Source organism: Trachypithecus francoisi, unplaced genomic scaffold (genome assembly GCF_009764315.1).
Source record: "Trachypithecus francoisi isolate TF-2019V2 unplaced genomic scaffold, Tfra_2.0 Lachesis_group13, whole genome shotgun sequence".
In the NCBI taxonomy this organism is placed as follows: Eukaryota; Metazoa; Chordata; class Mammalia; order Primates; family Cercopithecidae; genus Trachypithecus; species Trachypithecus francoisi.
The window spans coordinates 120,488,113-120,507,024 of record NW_022681458.1 but is presented as its reverse complement, the minus strand read 5'-3'; the positions used below and the strand labels follow the sequence as shown (position 1 = coordinate 120,507,024).

Here is an 18,912-nt window from a genome sequence, read left to right as displayed (position 1 = left end):
CAGTTTCGCTATGTTGCCCAGCCTGGCCTCAAACTCCTAGGCTCAAGTGATCCTCCTGCCTCAGCCTCCTGAGTAGCTGGGACTACAGGTATATGCCACTGCATCTGGCTCAGACTGATTTTTAAAAATTCAGTTTGAATAATCCAAAATATATGAAACAATAATACATACTTGAAAAGACACTCATTATCATTAGCCAGCAGGGGAATGCAAATAAAAACTACAATGAGATACTACTTTATACCCACTAGAATGGTTATAATAAAAAATACAGATAACAAGTGCTGGTGAGAATTTGGAGAAATTAAACCCACATGCAATGCTGGTGAAAACGTAAAATGATGCAGCCATGTTTGAAAATAGTTTAGCAAACCCAAGTATTCCACTCCTAGATACATACACTCAAGAAAAATGAAAACATATGCCCACACAAAAACTTGTACAAATGTTCAGAGCAACATAATTCTTACTAGCACCAAAGCGGAAAAAACTGGTGATATAAATGTGGTATAACTATAAAATGGAAAATTATTCAGCAATAAAGGGGAAAGCAAAATGGATACATACTACAATGTGGATGAACCTCAAAAATGAATGAAAAAAATCAATCACAAAAGACCACATAGCACATGATCTTATTCAATATTATGATAGTGATTAGTGATTGTCTAAAACTTCTGGCAAATAAAAAGCAGAGAAAGGAACAGGGAATGACTCCTAATAATTACAAGGTTATCTTTTAGGGGTAATATAAATGATTCAAAATTAGATTATGGTGATGCTGTCCCTGAAGCTATACCACAAACCACTAAACTGTATACTTTAATAGGCAAATTTATGGTATGTAGATTATATCAATAAAGTTATTTAAAAATTCAGTTCGATGTTTTCAATATGAATATCCAACATATTTACAGTTTTGATAATAACTAACATACTTGGATTTATCTCTACTGTAATTTTTTTTGCTACTTGTCCAAAGTTTTGTTTCTACTGGAATGCCAATTCCAGTAGATCATATAACTATTTTATATCATATAACTATTTTATACTGTTTTACTGATTAACTTTCACATGGTTTTGGAAGGCAGCTAGGTTCACCATTATACCACCAATGCATCTTTTCATTTTCCCTTTTAAGCATTTTATTATGTATAACTGACATGCAAAATGAACATATTTAAAGTATATACTTTGGTAAGTGTGACATATGTATGTACTTATCAAACCATCATCACAGTCAAGATAGTGAACATATCTATCATTTCCAAAAGATTCCTTCTGCCACACTGTAATCCTCCTCTAGAACTCCAACACAGCAACCCATCCCGCCTACATAACCACTGACCAACCTTTTGTCCCTACAGAATGAATTTTCTAGAATTTATATAAATCGAAGCATAGATTATGTATTTTTCATCTGTCTTCTGTCACTCTGCTTATTATTTAGAGATTCATCTGCAGTGTGTTTTTCACTAAATATTTTCTCCACTTTGCCGAGGAGCATTCCATTCTATGGATATACCACAACATGGATGGAAATAGCCATCACTTCATGACGAATATTTAAGTTGTTTCTAGTTTTTGGCTATTACAAATAAAGTCACTTTGAACATGTGTGCAAGTCTTTGTACGAACATTTGCTTTAATTTCGGTTGGTCAAATACTAGGTAGGAGTGAAACAGCTAGGTCATATGGTAGATATATTTCTAACTTTTTAAGAAACTACAGAACAGTTTTCTAGACTGGTTAGACCACTGTATATATTATAATAATACACTCATTCTAGTCTCCTTAATGCTTACTACTTGCATGGTACACCTTTTTATCTCTTTATTTTCAGCCAATCGCTATATGCATATTCTTATCTACAAGAAAAGCCATTATACTTTTTTCTTCCCCATTTGTTTGCCTTTTATTCTTTTTCCCTTTTTCTTTTCTAAAATACTGGTAAGGACCTGGTGTACAAAGCTGAACAGAAGTAGTGACACGAAGCACATATTTTCCTGATCTTACATAAAAAGCATTAAGACTGTCACCATTCTGTACAATATTAGCAGATTTTTTGTAGATGCCCTTAATCAAAATGGAAAGTGCCTCTGATTTATAGTTAGCTATGTCTTTATTTTTTCATCATAGTCAATTTTGTCAAATTCTTTTTCTGCATCTATTGAAATGCTCAAATGTTTTTTCTATGTTATTATAATACGGTTAATTATACTGATTGACTTTCAGATGTTAAAGCAATCTTACATCCTCAAAATAACCCCCATTTGAACATGATGAATTGTCATTTTTATATATTATTACTCAATAGAATTTGCTAAACTTTTATTAGGTATTTTTGCATCTATGTTCATGAGTAACTGCAGTTTTCTTTCCTTGTAAGGTCTTAGCCTGGTTTTAACATCAAGGTAATAATCACATAAAACATGTTCCTTCTTTATTGTCTAAAAGAGCTTATGTAGAATTGGCCTTACTTCTACTTTAAATGTTCGACAGAATCCACAATAAGGTGCCTGGAGTTCAAATGTTCAAAAGGTTTCTAATTACAATTTCAACTTCTTTAATAGATACAGATTGATTCAAGTGTCTTTTCTTCTCAGATCATTGTTTAGTTTGTCTTTCAAGGAATTTGCAAATTTAATCTACAGTGTGAAATTTATTAATGATATTTGTATTAGTCCATTCTCACACTGCTAATAAAGACATGCCTGAGACTGGGTAATCTATTGGGGAAAGAGGTTTAATTGACTCACAGTTCAGCATGGCTGGGGAGGCCTCAGGAAATTTACACTCATAGCACAAGGCAAAGGGCAAGCAAGGTACTTTATTCATAAGGCAGCAGGAAGGAGAAGTGCAAGCAGGGGAAATGCCAGATGCTTTTAAAACCATCAGATCTCATGAGACTCACTCATTATCAGGAGAACACAAAGGGGGAAATTGCCCCCATGACTCAATTACCTCCACCTGATCCCACCCTTGACACATGGGGATTATGGAGATTACAATTCAAGGTGAGATTAGTGGCAGTGGGGTGGGGAGGCAGGACACAGAGCCAAACCATATCAATATTCAAATATTCAAATCTGCTCACAATATTATTTTATTATGTTTTTAATGTATGTAGGGTCTGTAATGATATCCCCTTTCATTCTGGATATTGGTACAGCCAAACTTTAGATATACTTAGGGCTTAGTTCCAGACTACCACAATAAAGCGAATACTGCGATAAAGTGAGTCACACAATTTTTTAGTTTTTCAGTGGATACAGAAGCTATGTTTACACTATACTGTAGTCTATTAAGAGTGCAATATACTATAGTGAAAACTATTGGTATAATAAAAAATCAGAGTAATTCGTAAAAAATTCTAATCATCATCTGAGCCCTCAGGAGTTGTAATCTTTTTGTTAGTGGAGGGTCTTGGCAGACTACATTGCCAAATGCTATTTGATAGCATTCACCTACAATAGAACTTTCAAAACAGTCAATCCTCTTGACCCAGCTGCTGCTTTATCATGAAATAGTCTATATCCTTTGTCATTTAAACAATGCTCACAGCATCTTCACCAATAGTATATTCCATCTCAAAAAATCACTTTCTTTGCTCATCCATAAGAAGCAAATCCTCATCTATTCAAGTTTTATCATGAGATTGCAGCAATTCATCCCCTACCTCATCTTCGGACTCCACTTCTAATAATAGTTCTCTAGCTATTTCCACCCCACCTGTAGTTACTTCCTCCACTGAAGTCTTAAGCCCCTCAAAGTCATCTATGAGGGTTGGAATCAATTTCTTCCAAATTCCGGTTAACGTTGCTACTTAGACCTTCTACTATGAATCGTGACTGTTCTCAATGGCATCTAGAATGGTAAATCCTTTCCAAAAGGTTTTCAACCTACTTTTCCCAGATCCATCAGAGAAATCATCCTCAATGGCCACTACAGTCTTACAAAATATGTTTCTTAAAAAAGACTTGAAAGTCAGAACTACTCCTTGATCCATCAGCTACAGAATTCATATTGTGGCAGCAAACATGAACCTCCTTGCCACCTCTAACAGAGCTCATGGGTGGCAAGATGCATTGATTGTCAATGGGCAGTAATATTCAGAAAGGAATCTTTTTCTAAGCAGTAGGACTTAACAATGGGCTTAAAATATTCAGTAAGCTATGCTGTAAACAGATGTGTGGTCATCCAGGCTTTGACGTTCCATTTCTAGAACACAAGTAGGGTAGATTTAGGACCTAGCATTTACAGAATGGTAAATGAGTACTGGCTTCAACTTTATTCTGTAACAAGAGACTCAGTCAGTCCTTTGAAACATTGAAGCCAGGTATTAACTTCATCTATGATAGTTCTAGATGGCATCGTCTTCCAAAAGAAGGCTGTTTCATCTCCATTGAAAACCTGTTGCTTAGTGTAGCCATTCGTCACTTAGCTAGATAGCTAGATATTCTGTATAACTTGCTGCTTCACTTTGAACTTTTATGTATGAAGATGGCTTCTTTCCTTAAGCTTCATGAACCAATCTGCACTAGCTTCAAATTGTTCTTCTGCAGCTTTCTCACCTCTCTTCTCAGTCTTCACATAATTAAAGAAAATTAGAGCCTTGCTCCGGATTAAGCTTAAGGGAATGTTGTGGCTGGTTTCATGTATCCACACCACTAAAATATTCTTCATATCAACAATAAGGATGTTTCACTTTTTTATCATTTGGATGTTCAATGGAGTAGTACTTTCAATTCCTTCAAGAACTTTTCCTTTGCATTCACAATTTGGCTAATTGGTGCAAGAGGCCTAGTTGTTGGTCTGTCTTGGTTTTTGACATGTCTTCCTCACTAAACTTAATCATTTCTAATTTTTGATTGAAAGTGACAAAAGTGCAACTCCTCCTTGCACTTGATCACTTACAGACCACTGAAGGGTTATTAATTGGTCTAATTTCTATATTGTTGTGTCTCAGTGAACAGGGAGTTCCAAGGAGAGGAAGAGAGATAGGAACAGCCAGTCAGTGGGGCAGAAAGAACCAATATTAATACAGTATCTATCACTTAAGTTTGCTGTCTTATGTAGATGTGGTTTGTGGCATGCCAAAACAATTACAATACTAAGATCAAAGATCACTAACACCATAACATATATAATAAAAAAACTTTGAATTATTGTGAGAAATACCAAAATATGACACAAAGACAAAATGTGAGCACATGCTGGTGGAAAAACGGCACCAACAGAGTTGTTTGATGCAGGGATGCCACAAACCTTCAATTTGACCATTTGCATGTCTTTGTTTCTGAGAAATGTTTATTTAAAAAAATGAATTATTAGGCTGGCTTTTGCTGTTGGGTTCCTTGTTATTCTGGATACCAGCCCCTTGTTGGATGTACAATTCGCAAATATTTTCTCCAATTCTATAGGTTGTCTCTATACTCTGTCAATTGTTTCCTTTGCTGTGTAAAAGCTTTTTAGTTTGATAGTCCCATTCGATTATTTCTGTTTTTGTTGCCTGTACACCTACCCATAAAATGTTTGCCTAGATCAATATTCTGAAGCATTTCCTCTATGTTCATTTAGCAGTTTTATAGTTTCAGGTCTTACATGTAACTCTCTAATCCATTTGGAGATGATTTTTGTATATAGTGAGATAACGGTCTGGTTCCATTCTTCCGCAACAGATATCCAGTTTTCTCAGTACCATTTATGGTACAGGGTGTCTGTTCCCTACTATATGTTCTAGGTGCTGTTGTCAAAATTCAGTTGGCTGTAAATACATGGATTTATTTCTGTGTTCTCTGTTCTGTTCTGTTGGGTGTATGTGTCTATTTTAATACCAGTACCATGCAGTTGTGAATACTGCAGCTTCACAGGGTAATTTGATGTCTTCCGTCTTTATTCTCTTGACTCAGTATTGTTTTCGCTATTCAGGATCTTTTAGGGTTCCATATGTTTTTTTTTTCTTAATAGAAACAAGGTCTCACTCTGCCATCCAGGCTGAAGTGCAGTGGTATGATCATAGCACTGCAACCTTAAAGAGCTGGGCTCAAGTGAGCCTCCCACCTCAGCTTCCAGAGTAGGTAGGACTACAAATACATGCCAGTATGCCCAGCTAATTTTTAAAAAATATTTTTTATAGAGACAGGTCTTGCTGTGTTGTGTAGGCTGGTATTAAACGCCTGGCCTCAAGCAATCCTCCTGCCTTGGCCTCCAAAAGCGCTAGGATTACAGGTGTGAGCCATCTGGCTCCCCACCCATATGAATTTTAGAATTGCCTTTTCTATGCCTGTGAAGAATGTCATTGGTATTTTGACAGACATTGCATTGAATCTGTAGAATGCTTTGGGTAGTGTGGTCATTTTCACAATATTAATTTTTCTAATTCATGAGTCTGAGATGTTTTTCTACTTTTTTTTCTGTTCTCTTCAATTTTTTTCCGTCAGTGTTTTGTAGTTTTTGTTGTAGAGATATTTCACCTCCTTGGTTAAGTTTATTCCTAAGTATAACATTTGGTAGGTATTGTAAATGAGATTGCGTTATTGATTTCTTTTCCAGCTATTATTGGTGTATAGAAACCTAACTGATTTTTGTACATTAATTATGTTCACTGCAACTTAACTGAATTCATTTAATAGTTCTAAGAGACTTTTAGTGGAGTCTTTAGGCTTTTCTTTATGACCAGGTTTTCTGCAAAGAAGAACAATTTGACTTCCTGTTTTCCCATATGGATGGCCTTTATTTCATTCTCTTTTGACTGCTCTGGCTAGGACTTCTAGTACTATGTTGAGTAAGAGTGGTCAGCACGGGCGTCCTTGTCTTCTTTTAGTTCTTAGAAGAAAAGTTTTCAGCTTTGACCTGTTCTGTATGATGTTAGTTGTGGAACTGTCATTTATGGCCTTGATTGTGTCAAGATATGTTTCGCCTATATCTAATTTGTTGAATTTTTTTTTTATCATGAAGGGATGTTGAATTTTATCAAATGCTTTTTGTGTGTCTACTGAGATGACTGTATGGTTTTTGGTTTTCAATCTGTTGATGTAAAGTATTTCATTTACTGATATTTGTATGTTAAACTATCCTTGCATCCTGGAAATAAACTCCGCTTGATCACATGGAGATACGTGAAAAGTGTATCTTTTTCGCATATCATTGAATTTGCTTTGCTAGTATTCTGTTGAGGAATTTTGCATCTATGTTCATTAGGAATACTGGCCAGTAGTTTTTTCTGTCTTTTCTTTTTTTTTTCAGGCAGGTCTCACACTGTCGCCCAGGATGAACTTCTGAGCACAAGTGATCCTCCTGCCTCAGTCGCCTGAGTACCTAGGACTACAGGCATGTGCCACCACACCTGGATAATTTTTTCTTTTTTTGTTGTTAGTTGATTTTTATCACTTCAAAAAACAGAAGCTTCAATTTGTTGTTCCTTTGTATTATTTTTACAGTCTCTACTTGATTTAGTTCTGCTCTGATCTTTATTGTTTTTTCTTCTACTAAATTTGGGGCTTGGTTTATTCTGGCTTTTCTAGTTCCTTGAGATGTATCGTTAAACTGCTTATTTGAGCTCTTTCTACTTTTTTGATGTAAGCATTTATTGCTATAAACAGCCCTCTTAGCAATGCTATTGCTGTATCTCATAGGTTCTAGTATGTTACGTTACTGTTTTTGTTTCAATACATTTTTTAATTTCTGTCTTAATTTCTTAATTGACCCAATGGTCTTTCAGGAGAGTGTTGTTTAATTTCCATGTATTTGTACAGTTTCCAAGGTTCCTTGTTATTGATTTCTAGTTTTATTCCATTGTGGTCTGAGAAGATACTGGATATAATTACTATTTAAAAATTTTTTGAGACTTGTTTTGTGGCCTAACATATGGTCTTTCCTGAAGAGTATTCCACGTGCTGGGGTGAAGAATACATATTCTGCAGCTGTTGGATAAAATGTTCTTTAAATGTTTACTAGGTTCCTTTGGTCTACAGTGTAGGTTAAGTCCAATGTTTATTTTCTGTCTAGATGATCTGTCCAGTGGTGAATCTAGTGTGCTGAAGTCCCCAACTGCTATTGTACTGGAGTCTGTTTCTCTATCTTTAACAATATTTACTTCATGTATCTGGGTGCTCCAGTGTTAGGTACATATTTTCAACTGTTATATCCTTTTGCTGAATTGATCCCTTTATCATTTGATATTGACCTTCTTTGTCTCTTTTTATGGTTTTTTACAAAGTATATTTTGTCTGAAATAACTGCTTCTGTATGCTTTTAGTTTCCATTTACATGGGATTTTTCCTTCCCTTTACATTTAGTCTATTGTGCCTTTTTATAAGTGAAGTTGAGTTTCTTGTAGGTAGCACAGAATTGGGTCTTGATTTTTTACATCCATTCAGCCAGTGTCTGTTTTAATTGGAATTTAAACCATACACATTCAATGTTGTTAAGTGATATGTAAAGATTTATTCTTATTCTTTTGCTAATTATTTTCTGATTGTTTTGTATATCCTTTATTCCTTTCATCCACTCTTATTGTTTCCCTGGATTATTTGGTGTGCCTGGTTTTTTTTTTTTTTTTTGTAGTAATAACCTTTGACTCCTTTCTTTTTCTCATCTACTTTAGATGTATCTTATCTGCTCTGCCAGGGAATTTTGTACTTTTGTGCATTTTCATTATAGTATATAGTATCCTTTCACTTCCAGATGTAGGGCTCCCTTAAGCGTTTCTTATAGGATCCATCTAGTGGCAATGCATTCTCTCGGTTTATGCCTATCTGAGACTTCATTTCTACTTCATTTTTGAAGGATAGATTTGCTTGCGTGATGTATCCTCAGTCAGCATTTTTATTGGTTTAGCTGCACTTTGAATATATCACCATATTCCCTCCTGGCCTGTAAGGTTTTTGATTAGGAATCTGCCATTGGTCTGATGGGGATTCCATTATGTGTGACTTGATCCTTTCCTCTTGCTATTTTTTGACTTCTGTCTTTGATTTTTAACAATTTGACTACAAAGTGCCTTGGAGGAGACCTTTTTGGGTTGAATGTCTGTGGGGTTCTCTGAGCTTCTGGTATCTTAATGTCTCTACTTCTTGCAAGAGTTGGGAAGCTTTCAGCTAGTATTTTCCTAAATAGGTATTTTTTATGCCTTTGCCCAACTCTTCTGAAATTTTCAAAATTCAAATATTTGGCTGCTTTACAGTGTTCCATTTGTCATTCAGGCTTTTTTATCCTTTGAAAAAAATTACTAGGTTGTTTCCAAAGACCTGTCTTCAAGTTCAAAATTATTTTTACCACTTAATCTAGTCTATTGTTGATGCTTTCTACTGTATTTTTTACTTCATTCACTGAACTCAGTTCCAAGATCTGTTGGCTTTTTTTTTTTTTAAATATCTTCCAGCTGAATTTCTCACTCAGATTATGAATTGTTTTCTTGATATCTCTGTATTGTCAAGCTGTCTTATATCTCATTGCATTTTAAAAATATCATTATTTTATTTTTCAGGCATTTCATTATTTCTTCTGTCCTTATGTTGGTATCTGCACATCTGGTGTAACAGGTGCTTCTTCCAATTTTATGAATTGGCTGTAATAGGAACAAACTTTTTCTTCTGATGTACCTATAGTGTTGGCTGGATTGGATAGGGTGCTCTGGCTTTGGTTCTGAGTGGGTGAAGTAGCATAGTCTTCACATTATTTATTTGGCTCTAATCAGTGTCAGAGGTGTCTGTGAGTTCCTCAGTGGCTTAGGGTGTAGAGGTTGTGGTGAAGCTGTACTGGGCATGGAAATGCCAGGTAGGCTGGTTCAGGGGCACCAGCTGTGGTGATGGCAGGCTGGGCATGCCAGTTCTTGGGTCTCCAGGTGGTATGCATGGCACCAGTAGTATCAGTGGGCTACCCCTTGGGGTCCTGAGCTGTGCATGTGGGGGACAGCAGTGGTAGAGGCAGGGTGGAGGGGCCAGTCCCTGGGCCCCTGGGAAGTGCCCACAGGTGCCAGTGGCAGGCAAGGGAGGTCCATTATTGAGCCCCTGAAAGGTGTGTGTGTGTGTCAGTAGCTGCAGGTATGGCCAGCCAATGCCTAGACCCCAAGAGTGCCTGGAGATGGTGGCTGAGGGCGAGGCACTTCTATTGTCAGGCCCTTGGATGTTGTGTGCGGGCCCTCACAGTTGTAAGTGGGGTAGGTCAATCTCTAGGTTCCTGAATGACATAAACAGATGCCAGCAGCTGAGATGGTCCTGTGTTCAGGCCCTTGATGTTGTCACTGGTGACGGTGGACAGGGCATGTAAATGTCCATGTCCCTGGAAGGTGTGCTCAGGTAGACCAGTCCTTAGCCTCCCTGAAGGCACGTGCAGCTGTACAGTGGTCCTGCTGCTGGACGATGAGTTGCTGTCAATGGTAATGTTCCCGTGCAGGCAACTCTGAGGCTGTGGTAAGCACATGCTTCATCTCCCTTTACAACGGGTACAGCCTCCCTGGCACATCACACTGCCCATTTCCCAGGGTGAATGACAATGTAAGAGATACAGTTTTGAGGACCTAAGCTGCATCCTGGGTGCAGTTAGTATTGCAACTTTGCAGCCCTCTGTGTGGACACGGAGGGTTGTCAGTGGGGTCTGAGAGATGTGGAAATGCAGGAGCTACTGGGCCTCACTGCAGGATGTATTCTGATGGGGGCTGAGCTCTCAAAATGGCACTGTGTTGCAACTGCCTGGGTTTTAGGGGGTGTGGAGAGGGAGTGCAAACTCCCTCTCTGAAACAATGCCATGGTGTGGACTTCAGGCAGCTCCCTATGCTAGTCTCACGGCCCATGAGGGCCAAGGGGCTCTCTCATGTAAGTAGGACTGCAGTAATCTTTGGTGCAAATGTGAACTACTGAGGATTTCTTGCTTACCTTTTCCCTGCAATGGGCAATTCCTCCTGGCTCTCAGGTGATCCTGGCTAGGCAGGCTACTTTGCTTCCCTCTCCTTCTGTGTCTCCGAGGTTCCCTGTCACTTCCTTGCTGAATTCTTCTGTTCTTTTTTAAATGTTCTATTCATTGTGTGTTTATCTACTTGCTGATTTGGTCCTCTTTGTGGAAGACACCAGTGCCTCTGTGACTCTAGTCAGCCATTTTGAAGCTCCTCCCTGCTTTCTTTTCTTTCTGTAGATCCAGATTCCTGTCTTATATTATTTTCCTTTTCTGTGAAGAACTTCTTTTTTTTTTTTGAGACGGAGTCTCGCTCTGTCACCCAGGCTGGAGTGCAGTGGCCAGATCTCGGCTCACTGCAAGCTCCGCCTCCCGGGTTCACGCCATTCTCCTGCCTCAGCCTCCCGAGTAGCTGGGACTACAGGCGCCGCCAACTCGCCGGCTAGTTTTTTGTATTTTTAGTAGAGACGGGGTTTCACCGTGTTAGCCAGGATGGTCTCGATCTCCTGACCTTGTGATCCGCCCGTCTCGGCCTCCCAAAGTGCTGGGATTACAGGCTTGAGCCACCGCGCCCGGCCCGAAGAACTTCTTTTAACATTTCTCACAAGGCAGGTTTACTGGCAACAAATTCCACCAATTTTTGTTTGTGTGTGTGAAAATCTTTATTTCTCTTAAACTTCTGAAGGATAACTTTGCTATAGACTTCTGGGTTGGTGGGTTTTTTTCTTTCAACACTTTAACCAAAATATTTCACTCCAGTTTCTTCTTGCTTACATGGTTTCTGAAGAGAAATACAACATATTTTTTATCTTGTTCCCTGGGTTAAATGTGCTTTTTATGTTTTGCTCTTTAAAAGATTTTCTGATTATCTGCAGCGTGACTATGATATGTGTAAGTGTGGATTTTTGGGTTATTTAACCTGCTAGGTGTTCTCTGAACGTTCTGGATCTGCAATTCGGTGGCTGTCATGAATTCTGGAAAACTATCAGCCATTATTTTTTCAGATACTTATTTCTTCTGTTTTCTCTCTTTATTTCCATCATGTCTTAAATACTGTTCTTTAATTCCTTTTTCCCATCACGTTTCAGTTTTTGAAGTTTCTATTGACATATCTTCAAGATCACTCATTTTTTTCTCGTGTATAATCTACTGATAAGACCAAAGGCATTCTTTATTTCTGTTGCAATGCATTTGATTTCTAGCATTCCTGTTTAATTCTTCCTCATAAGGTTTCCTAAGGTTTCCATCTCTGTGCTTACATTTCCATCTGTTCTTGTACATTATACACTTTTTCCATATACTTTTCCCTTAGTATATTAATTACAGTTATTTTCAAGTTCTGGTATAATACTTCCAAAATTTCTTCCATATCTGGGTCTGGTTCTCATCCTTGCTTTGTTTCTTCAAACTGTGTTTCCGCCTTTTTTTTTTGCTAAATGCTGGATATGATATACTGGGTAAAAGAAATAAATAAATATGCCATTGGTGTGAAGTTTTATGTAGACCCGGCAAGGCATAAGGCTATGTTTAATGTTTGTGTAAACACTCTGTAGGTGTCAGAGGTTATAATTTTCTCTATCTTTGTTTTTCACATCCCTGCTGTCTTTGGGTTTCCCTAAGGGACTACTCCTAAATAATCTGAGCCTTACAGTTATTTTAGTTGTGATTCCCTGTTATTATTTACGAGCCATGTTGACGTGGCAGTAAGGTGTGGGATAGGGAGGAATCATTCTTTCATCCTGTAATTAGGTCTTTGTGGTTTAGTGGTCTGTGCCTCTTGGCTGCAATCTTGGGTGCTTCTCAGGTCAACCCCTCCTTAGGTGAGATAAGAAAGCAGGAGGGGTCTAAATTGGGTATTTCCATTCTACCACTTTGGTTAAACTCTGATAAAACCCACATTGGTTAGATGCTGGTAAAATAGTTTGCCCTGGGGGCAAATCTTTGTTAAAAAGACTGGAAAACTCTGATCATCTTTAAAAAATTCCATATAAGAAAAATTCATAAGTAAGAATTTTTAATAAGTAATTTTGAAATAAACTATTTTGGTGTCTTCCGGTAGGTTCTAACCAAGTGGGATAAAGTATAAAATTTATCTTACAAGTAAAATGACAACATTAAAATAGTTCAACAGCCACTGTCTTTAATATAAATTATTATATTTGATAATACAGTGGTAAACATAAAAGTATCAATGGATGTTCTTACCATGGAAAGGTATTCATTCGTACCCTGTTCTTATAAATCAGAATTCCTCCTGACATCACTCCAATCATAATTTCATTGTTACTCTGATCCTTCAAAAAAATGAATAAAAACATGATAAATCTAAATTAACGGGCTTTGTTAGAGATATATTTTAAAAATAGGATTTTTTTTTTTAAACTAAACATGGCATTTTCAAAGGTTGCAAAGAACTGAATACTAATTAGAAACTCAAATGGTAATTATTACAAAATAAAAATAAAGAACAAATTTTAAACCAAACTGAAACGTCTTACTAAAATTCTTTAATCTAAAGCAAAATGGATCTCAGGATTTCCCACAATTTATGACTAGAACTGACTCTTTGGAATAGGAACCTAGAATTCAGAAATCAGAGACCTTTGTCTTTGGTAGAATGATGACTTAGTATTCATTTTACCATTCCTAAAACTATTACAATCCATTTACTAAGTAATTGTGATGCTAACATCACAAACATGAATAAAACATGTAGGAATTCAGAGTTTGGTGAAAGGGAACCCAATAAAGCGATATTTACAACATATGAGAAGTCCTATAACTAATATGATACATTAGAAACATCATGAGAGTATACAATACAGAACAATTCTTAGAGAGTTTAGAAGACCCCAGAGAAGAACATTTGAATTGTACCTTGAAGAATGAGTGAGAGTTTGCATACTAAATGACCCAATTTGAATAGCTAACCTACACTAATGAGAGAATGGGTAGAATAAAAATAAGTTTCTTAGATGCTAATTTACCTTGAAACCATTTTGCTTTATTTAAGAGATTCTACAAGTAACCTAATACAGAAGGCACACTTTTACCACCTATCATTCATTTAATCAGAAGACAGAACTTACTAAATAAAATATAAACTAGATTTTAACATTGTCTTCCTAGAACAAATACCTTATAGTATCAATAACTTCTAATGAAATAAAATCTTATTAATCTGTTAGGTAAGATAACACATAAATGGTCAAATGCAACAGTGTATATTAGTTTGCGTGGCTGCTTCTGACTTGCAATAATCAACATTATTTCAGTACACCATTATTAGAGTATTAAAAAGCATGTTTTAAAGGACATCAATTAGAAGTTTGGATCAAGATGTAAGACTGAGCCTAAATGATGCAAGAGTAAATATATACTCCTACTAGCCTATCTGCTCCCAACCTCATAAAACATTATAGAAGATATACATTAGGGAAGAAATACATAAAGCAAAAGAATCTGTAATATTTAATATGTTATCAATGGACCAGACATCTTGAGGAATCCTTAAAGATATAAAGTGCTAAGACTAGATTTACTGAGAGGAAAAAAAAAATTCATAAAACCACAGCCCAAACTATGTAGGAAAGAGACTGCTCTATGTGGAGGTAAAAACAGAGACGAAATTTTCAATTTTCAGGTATGAGTTCAGTTACCATAGATAAAAGAATTAAGAGGGGCCTGCAAATTACTGTCAGGATAATCAGGTAGGGAGCAGCTGTGATAATTAACTCCTAACAGTCCCACAATCCCACTCCAACTGGATTCAACTATAGGAAATTAAAGTGTGAAGCCTGTCTAAAACAGCAATTGTGGACAGTAGGTCCAAAAATTTAGAATTAAGCGTAATCCTCAGAAGGGATGAATAGAGAATCCCAAACTGAAAGAGGCAAACTATACGCACACTGTAACTGGCTTTGTATTCCTTCGCACCTTAACCATCACGTAAGGCAGGCTAGAGTAAAGAGAAATAGCATTCGCAACCAAGTGAACCAGAAATCACAAATACAAAAGAGGGTACAGAACCAAAAAATTACCAAGTGTTTGTGGAAAGCTAATACCAAACCCAATAAACAGAGAAGCCAATCAAGATACAATCATAGTAGAAAAACAAGTTTAAAAAATAATATATTCAGAAATATGTAGGAACTCAAGTTTCAAATTATAGATATCTAGACTGAAGTGGTAGTTCCCAAGGCATTCCTAGAGGTGGGTAAGACAAATGAGAGACCAAGTATTATAGCCTTCATGGACACAAATGTTATTAATTCCAATGTCTAGAAAAATACACTTTGATCATCTTAATTTAAAATACCTCATTTTGCTTTTCTTCATATCACCTATTAATACTATACTATACATTTAATAAATAAATTATTCACTAGAACTATTTATTGGATTCTTAGGCATAGAAAGAAGAACCTTGTACTCTTTTGCGGCATGAATGGTTCCCCATTATTGTCTGTATGAAAATGTCTTAGCTGTTCAGCTTGGGATCCAAGGCCTTTATACAACCATTCCCATTTAATCTCTCCTTCCTAACTGGTAAAAATCTTCTACTCTAGCTAGGTCATTTTTATGACGTGTTTTGTGTGCCCACAACTCCGTGTTAAACCTGTTCTCATATCTCTGTTCGTATCTTCCTGCCAAATCAAGCCAAACCAAACCAAAGTCTAGATTACATCCATCTTCTCAGTAAAAACTTTATTAGCCCACATCTACATATTTCTCTCATATTTATCTGTTTCTTAAGCCGCATATCTGAAAGACCTAATTATTGTAGAGATAAGGGCTGATATTGTTCATAACAGTGTCTTTCCAACTACATGTAGAAAAGGACCAGTTATGTTTTCTGTTTTTGTTGTTTAAGTTTCCAATCTGTCAGCTACTGATGCTTTTGCAAATCACACTAACATGCTTTATGTCAGACTGCTATAAAAGCAGCTAAATCTTACAATTAATTTCTGTATGTGTCTCTTCATGGACCAACTACAATTTACTCCATGGATCGTACTTGGAACATCAATGAACAATTATATCATTTCACACTCCTCCAAAGAGCCTACTTCTCAAATACGTTATTTGATTTCTGATGGTAATTTTATGCTTACACTTAGCCAGTCATATTACTAGAGAATGTTTGATATAAAATCAGATTATGAAGATTTGTGATGAGCTTTAACTATGTAGTTACCTTTGGAACTAAGATTAAATGATAATTGAAGGGGAGAATTTATAATATGCAGTGGCTATATGATTTGAAAATGTAAATTCAGAGCAACTATGAAAAAAGAAAAAGGGAGATACAAATTTTAAAAGTTAAAAATTTTCATTGTTCTAGTAATAACTGATATGGTAATTATAAGTACTACTTTTAATTACAGGATAGCATGAAGCAAATAAATAATTATAGGATATGTGAACTGTAGAATTCCTTGAGCTATAAGTACCAAAACATTCTGTGTATCTCAATATAGATATAGAAACTAGTATAAATTCCCAACTCTGTTCACTTAAAAAGCCTAGAAACAGTGACCAACCCAGTAGGAATAACCATCCTTAGCACCCACACTGAGATTTTTGAAATATCACTTTCCATTAAAAGGGCTTCTTGGAGAAATGGCTCATTTCATGTCTGTGGCAAAACATCTTAAAAATACTAGATAGCATAAAAGCTACCAAAGACTAGACCAAGATCATGTCAAAAGGACTTAGGAGGCTGGGTGCGGTGGCTCATGCCTGTAATCCCAGCACTTTGAGAGGCTGAGGCAGGCGGATCACTTGAAGTCAGGAGTTTGAGACCAGCCTGGTCAACATGGTGAAACTCCATCTCTAGAACTGAACAATGAGATCACTTGGACTCGGGAAGGGGAACATCACACACTGGGGCCTATCATGGGGAGGGGGGAGGAGGGAGGGATTGCATTGGGGAGTTATACATGATATAAACGTCATGCACATGTACCCTAGAACTTAAAGTATAATAAAAAAACAAACAAACAAACAAACAAACAAACAAAAACAAAAATTAGCTGGGTGTGGTCGTGTGCACCTTTAGCTATTTAAGAGGCTGAGGTGGGAGAATCACTTGAACCCAGGAGGCGGAGGTTGCAGTGAGCCGACATTGCCCCACTATACTTCAGCCCGGGTGACAGAGTAAGACCCTGTTTCAAAAAAAAAAAAAAAAAAAAAAAAAAGACTTACGAGCCAAAAGAAGACCACCTCCACTGGTGACCAAAGATGGGCTAATTTGAGCTTCAATAAGGAGAATAACTATACTGTATTAAATCTTATCAGTAATATCTAATCTACCGCTTCATATTCATTACCTTGAAAACCAGGTAAATAAAGGAAACAATCAAACATTCTTTTCCATGAATTGTCTATATGAACTATACCACTGGGTAACTGAACAGTAAAAGAAAGAAAAAGACCCCTTATAAAATCATTCCAGCAAATAAAAAACAAAAATATATTAGGATATCTCCATTTTGCAGCTTCCAATAAATTAACGGATCTAGGCATCCAGCATAAATGGCTGCTAGCACAGAATAAGAGCAAAACCCAGGCATTATGCACTGCCTGAAAAAAGAACGTAACAGAGATTAATCTTGAATCTGAACATGCTGCTAGATCAAGCTGCCAATCTGCAGGAGATAGAGAGGACAGCAAATCATGTTGAATTATATTATGAATATGTGATCAAGTAAAATCCAGACTGTAAGAAACTACAGGTAAAATAATCCAGTGCTTTACAGGTAAATTCTAAGCACAAGAGAAGAAGCAACAACCTGTAGATTAAAAAGAGAGGTCTTAGTTACCGTGAGTCAAACAAAATACACCAAACAGCAAGATCAAGCTACAGTTTCTAGCAAGGCACACTTGGATAATAAAAATTATTAAAAAAAAAAATACTATGTAGGAAGGAGCTCTTATTGGGAAAAGGTTTCCGGAGTAGCTGGCAACATTCTACCACTTGAACTGGGTGGTAGTTACAAGGATGTTTGCCTTACAGTAATTCAGTAAGATATACATACCTATCTGTGTTTTATTTTACAACCGTATGTTTTAAAAGAGCAGGAAAAAATGATATTTAAACTGAATATGAACAGATGTTCTAACATGTTCTGCACATACCCTAATTGTTCATTTCACTTTCTCTTGTGATGTATAGACTGCCATCCCCTCCTTTATTTCTTTGAGACAGAGTCTCGCTCTTGTCGCCCAGCCTGCAGTGCAGTGGTGCGATCTCGGCTCACTGTAACCTCCGCTCCCAGGTTCAAGCAATTCTCCTGCCTCAGCCTCCTGAGTAGCTGGGATTACAGGTGTCCACCACCACCCCCGGCTAATTTTTGTACTTTTAGAGATGGGGTTTCGCCATGTTGGCCAGGCTGGTCTCAAACTCCTGACCTCAGGTGATCCACCCACCTCCGCCTCCCAACATTCCCTCCTTTCTTTGGAGACTACTATACTATACACAAACTAATTACCTAGGGTACTTAAATATTCTGAGCTCTCTATTGTCACATGTTAATAGTACAATAACCCAAACCCACTCAATATTATGATGTACATAAGAACAACATTAATTTTAAGTGGTGGAGACAGCTGTTAATTTTCTTAATTACTTTTAATTATAAAATAATTTCAAAACAATATATAACAATTGCAAATATCAAATAAGAAGTCAAAGACTTCCCTTGTCACCTTCCCTGCCTCCCTCCCTCATTCCCAGAGATAACCACTATTAACACTTTGGTGTATGTTTTCCTATATCTTTACACAACTTTTTCTAACACATCTATAAATATTTTAAAGAATGGAGTTTCGGTAATGGAAGTGAGCAAAGATTATATTCATATTAATATCTGCCCCCCAAAAGATTTGTACAAATTTATATTTCAACAATGTATTAGAGTGTCCACTTTACCATACTCAGACAAAAAAATGGATATTTTTAAACCTTTGAACTTTTGCTAATCCGATAAAATTGGTATCTCCTGGTTTTCATTATTA

General features: G+C 36.7%; 1 protein-coding gene across 4 annotated transcripts in view; it reads right to left on the bottom strand.

Moving 5' to 3' along the window:
- The window catches only part of PTPN4 (protein tyrosine phosphatase non-receptor type 4), a 229,750-nt gene that overhangs the window by 70,307 nt on the left and 140,531 nt on the right, over positions 1–18,912 (bottom strand). For all 4 annotated transcript variants that reach the window (XM_033231767.1, XM_033231770.1, XM_033231768.1 and 1 more), the window contains one exon: positions 13,099–13,187. In XM_033231767.1, coding sequence (XP_033087658.1) covers positions 13,099–13,187 — 89 coding nt within the window. The remainder of the gene's footprint in view (positions 1–13,098; positions 13,188–18,912) is intronic.